Source organism: Salvelinus sp. IW2-2015, linkage group LG27 (genome assembly GCF_002910315.2).
Source record: "Salvelinus sp. IW2-2015 linkage group LG27, ASM291031v2, whole genome shotgun sequence".
Lineage (NCBI taxonomy): Eukaryota > Metazoa > Chordata > Actinopteri > Salmoniformes > Salmonidae > Salvelinus > Salvelinus sp. IW2-2015.
The window spans coordinates 29,773,087-29,778,736 of NC_036867.1; the positions used below are offsets into that span (position 1 = coordinate 29,773,087).

Consider the following 5,650-nt stretch of genomic DNA (forward strand, 5'->3'; position numbering starts at 1 on the left):
TGTGTGTGTGTGTGTGTGTGTGTGTGTGTGTGTGTGTGTGTGTGTGTGTGTGTGTGTGTGTGTGTGTGCGTGTATTTGTCTTAAGCATGTGTCAGTTACAGCCAAAAAACACACATACTTTGTACACACACACACACACACTCATGGATTGCTAGTTTTCTAAGCTTCACCAAGGGAGCTCTGGAGTAATCCTCTTTTAATAGCCACCGTGATGTAGCATTAGGTGGGAATGTGTGTGAATTGGATCAAGGCCCTCATATTAGTGTAGTTTGATCCTGGGCCTGTGCAGGTTTTTGTTCCAGCCCAGCACAAACACACTTCACTCAACTCATCAACAAAATCATCAAGCCCTTGATGAGTTAAATCAGGAGTGTTAGTGCTAGGCTGTAACAAATATGTGCACACCCTGCGAGGTTCCCAGAACAACCATTAACGGTCACTGATCTCTAGAGACTATGTCAATCGAAACATTCCTGCTCCCAATGACAGTGTATGGGGCTGTATTATTTGCGTGTGTGTGCATGCGTGCTGTTGTGTTTGCATGTCTGTGTGCATGTGTGTGTGCGTGCACACGTGGGTCCAACACAAAACAGTGATCCAGTGCTGTGCTGAAGGCTGCTGAAGGCCTTTCATTGTAATTAGATGTGAGACTGTTTCAGCGGCTCGTGTTTGACGGCTCTGTCACATATCCAAGGGGAGGGTTGAGGGGGACGCTTATTAATTATTCGTCCCAGGAAGTCCACTGTGGAAAAGCTGAAATTCGCTGTTTTCATTAATCTGCTTGCTCTGCACTCATATTTAGCCTCACGTTGAAGTGTTTTACCTGTTTCCTTACAGGACAACCAGGGCTACAAGTTGATAAACAATTTGACATGAACAATTGCATTCATGAATTTGATTGACGAATGTCAATAAAGATATAAGGTCTGCCAAGCAAAAACCTGATAAAGATTTCAGGAAAAAAAGTACAGAAATTGTTTGCTCACTGGGAAATGAATATCCAACTAGTTAGTGACAACTGTGTGGAGTTTGGAGGTTGTGACAGCAACTATGAGCTTATTACAGTATTATAGACACTATGTCCTGGGATTTCTTCTGATCTTCTATGTAGAAGAACACACAGGCATGCACGCACACACGCACTCTTACGCACATGCAGGCACACGCACACACACAGTATCTCATTCTCAGGTATGCCCCTTTCCTAGCTTCTTAAGTGTCAGTGACTCGTTTCTGTTGAGTTGGCTAATTTTGGAGAGGCAGGTGGGATTTGTCTGAGTCCAAGTTTCCCCTCTCTCTGTCTCTGAAATGACAGTTAAGAATTTGGGTTAGTTCAGGGAGGTCAATAGGTCTTAGGTCAAAGGTCATATGGACTAGAGTTCAATCACATTGAGCCCCAAAGCWGTTTTTTCTCTATTCTTCTCTTTGTCCTTGGTTTTAAGCTTGAATCATCCATTCAAGCATTCTACTGAAATCAATACATCCTTCTCGAAGCACCTCTTTTAACATATACATGATTAAATAAATCCATAGGTAAGATGTCCAAATTAGGACAGTCTTAGTTTTGATTAAACAGCTCTTCCTGAGAGTAAGGGAACTCCTGCTGAGATTGAAACAATTCCTGCGGCTGTCCTAATATGGACGCCGCACATCAAAACATTTCAAGGATTTTTCATGAAATTCTCTATATCTCATTCTCAGGTATGATTTCATTGAGATCCGTGATGGTGGTTCGGACTCGGCTGAGCTGCTGGGTAAACACTGCAGTAACATCGCCCCCCCAGCCATCATCTCTTCTGGTACTGCCCTGCATATCAAGTTTGTCTCCGACTACGCCCACCAGGGGGCTGGCTTCTCACTGCGCTACGAGATCTTCAAGACAGGTGAGCCAATACTCAAATGATTACCATCACAATTTATGTCCAGGCACCTCGTTATTGAGGCGTTTTATACGATTTTTAACTTTGTGAGGGGGGGGAGAGGGGTATCCCAGATTCTTTAAGACAGTGTGAGTGAATTCTCTCAATTTCTAGCCTGATGAATGCTCATTAATTGCGAGCGGTGATTCCGGCTTGTTTATCTTTGGGGCAGGCGGTGGGGCGATGTTATATGGCTCTTGTAGTGATTTGGACCGTTTCGATGTTTGACTGGTGCTGCTGAATATGGGCTTGGATTGGAAGCAGACATATTGTAGAGAGAGACATTTTGTGCCAAATCTAGAATGAGACTTCAAAGTTTCGTAATTGCCTCGCCGAGCATTCTATTATTCAATAGAAATGTGTATTTAGAAACCTGTGGACTGCCATTTCGTCAAACATTGCCCATGGCAAGGCCTACCGTAACATGCTCCAATTCATCAAAACCATGTAATGTATCTAAGTCATCCCAAACATTTTTGGGGTAAACCATCAAGGTGCATCTGGGTGGCCAAATTTCCCCCTAACTTAGCTAGACTAAGCCTTGTAAACGCGTAGAGGAGGGTGCACTGAGTTCTGGCTAATGGGATGCCTCTGCCCCAGAAGGACCTATGATGACCTCTCACCTTCACGGTGGGGAGTCTACCTCACACACGCACAGCCATAGACACATCCAAACTGCGCCTCCACCTCGCAGACTCACCCACGACCACCCCGACAATTAACTTCAAAAAGAGGCAGGAGGAAGAATAAACCTATGTTTTACCAGGAAATGGGAAAAAAAGCGCTTAACTCTTTCACTCCGTCGAAAAGTATCCTCAGAGCCTCTTTTAACTGGCCTGGGAATCTCTTGTCAATCTTATAGCGAGTGGGGTTGTGAGAGAGGATACAGGCTGTATAGAATGATGAGAGGGAGGTGAGAAGGGGCCAGGCATGGCCGAGGGTGAGGAGAAGGCTATCTAGGCAGGTGTAGAGCATGATGTACTGGGAGAGACGAGCACGCGGTAGTGTTGAGATGGTTGAGGCATTTGAAGAATTTAACGCGGGTCAGCTGGTGTCAGTATTAGTGCATACGAGGCACGAGGACTTACAGTACAGGTACACTTGCAGGTAGTGTGCCTGATACCACGTGCTAGCTCTATGTCTGATACACTTCGTACTGAGCTGGGCTTTGGCCTTGTAAGACATCAGCTAAGTAACCTCTGTTGCAAAACGTATTTAAACGGGATTCGAAAAAAACCACCAACCCGTTTTAACGTGTGCCCAGTTTTGATCATTAAGCTCTGTTACCGCAAAGGCCCACCAGCACAAGACTTATGATGAAGATTGAATAAATATATTTATACACAACATAACACACCACTCTTGAAAGAAATGGATGGGTATGCTAGTTGCCATGCGTTTAGAACAAAGAGCCTGCTCTATATGCATTTGGGTGTGCAAAAAAACGAAGGGTTATGCGGTGTGTAGGTGCTGTAGATTTATGATGTGATCTATGGTTCCGGGTGATTACAGTGTGCTCGGGCGTTTTATAGATTCTTGTTTTGTGTTCCTATTAGCGTATAGAATGTGTGTGTCGTGGCGCATCGTGTGTGTGCGTGTAGTGTGAACTCCCACTGTGTGTGTGGGAACACAACAACTGTGTGTGTTGTGTGTGATGTGTTGTGGTGGTGTCGTGTGTGTGTGGTTTCTGGGTCGTGATGGTTCAGCTGTCTTGTGTTGTTTCTGTGTTCGCTGTGTGCTCTGATGTGAGCAGAACGACACGCACGAGCATATATGTTTTGGCAGTGCAGTCTTACTTCTCCCTTTGCCATCCCTACCACGCCACATCACGCGTTGTGTTATCTATCTTAACAAGTCACAGGCTCGCGACCAATAAGTTCCGCAAAACCCAGAGTTTCTAACGAAATTAACTGGCACGAGAACATTAGAGCACCTGCAGGCACCCAATACCCACCGGATGTGAGGAGAGCGCGTTGTTTAATTATACAAATGCATGTTGTGCACGAGGGATTGACTTCTACTGCATATTGTGTCTGCACTTGCGCAGTCTACTCGTGTGTGTCGTGGTACATGCTTCTAGTCCCGTATACGATGTTTGACAGAACGAGGGCAGTCACTGGTGTGCGAGCAATATGAGCTTTAGTCATATAACCACAGCCATTGGATGTAAATGTATCTGTCCGGCTGTGAGGGTTGTCCTCAGCCAGGAGCCTGACCCTTCAGTCCTGCTTCGCTGCAGCCCTGCATCAGCATCAGCGTTGTGTCAATGTAGGAGCAACACAATATGAAAACGTTTCAACAAATAGTTGGCAAACTGAAAACTAAAATCCACGGTTCTTATATTGGGGAACGTACGGTAATAGTCCCTCCTGTTTTCAGTCTGTTTTCTGCCGTTTGGTGCCAAAATAACACGACCCTGCAGTATATCATCTTCTCTTTCTCCTAGATTGTCATCAGCACCCAGGGTTAATGACGAGGAGTATGTTGGAGTTCAATTCAGAGAAATACACAGTTAAGTAAGCAGAGTGTGTTTGTGTATACTGTGCCCACCTTCCTATGTTCCAGTGCCGATAATGGATACAGGGATATATAAACACCAATAAGATATTTGAACTCCTCACCCTTAACTGTATTCCCAAATCCCTTTTTCCCTGAGCCCCCATCCCATCCCCTCTGAGGGAACATGGCCCCAAAACAACAACCCAAACCACCCACCCCATCCCAACACGCGCGCACCACAAACCACAGTTAGTGAATGTACCACGCCACTGCCCTCCCCCCATTATTTGTTTGCCCTACTTCCTCGACACACCACTGCGGTATAACCTCCTCTTACCAAAACCAGCCCCCACACTCCGCCCCCTGTCGATTGTTGGACCTATATACGATGTTTTATCGCGGTGTTATTCCGACGGCGTTAAGTACGCGGGGTAATAGCTTCCGGGGCCAATATGCTTGCTGCTTCTTCTGCTCTGTCCTCTGAGCACGTAGGTGATCATAATCACAATGCGTGCATTCGATGCTGTTTCGGGGTGGTTCACGCTGGTGGGTCATGCGTCAACTCCGGCCCCAACCACAAGTACTGCTCCGAAGTCCACCTTTTAGGAGCTAAGTGAAATGTAGCCCAGATTGACCCAGAAAGTGTATTCTGCGACTAGCCGTTAGATCGGTGACACCCCTTGGTCGCTTAATCTGATAGAAAGCAGTGGGCGCGTTGCGAGTATTGTGTTGTCTCTCGGAGCCCAGGGGTTGCGGTATTTGCGAGCATACATGTGCACTGCTTAATGAGAGCTGTGCGCTGTGTGTGCCTGGAAGCCGCCAGAGCTGTGTAGTCGGTGTGCATCAATTTATCTTCGTTGTTCCTGTTTTTCTTTTCTTGTCGCTACGGCGGTCGCGCGCTGCGCATGAGCACAGCGCACTATCACAAAGACCGAGTCATGAACAGTAGGCGTTCGATCACGTGGCTCGTCTAGATAGTTAGTTTCCTTGTAAGTCTCCGTGTGATTGTGTGTACCCACGAGGTAGTGCGTTGCCTAGACTGCGATTAGGGGAGTGAGCAACTGGAGATGAGGGAAAGTATGATGATGAGTATGCTTATTTAAGTAGAGTCCATTTGCAATCTAAACAAAGCACGTGTGTAAAATGTGCAACAGAACGGGACGCAAATGTGGAGAGTGAACCTCACAGCATGAGGTGCCAATGGAAGAGAAAGAAGATGTCTTCTTCTATCT

The 5,650-nt window shown here is 46.2% G+C and overlaps 1 protein-coding gene across 1 annotated transcript in view; it reads left to right on the forward strand.

The window, feature by feature from the left end:
- LOC111953212 (neuropilin-2-like) overlaps window positions 1–5,650 on the forward strand; it is a 75,739-nt gene that overhangs the window by 15,824 nt on the left and 54,265 nt on the right. Inside the window, 1 exon segment of the mRNA XM_023972334.2 lies at window positions 1,702–1,883. Within this exon segment, the coding sequence (XP_023828102.2) occupies window positions 1,702–1,883 (182 nt within the window).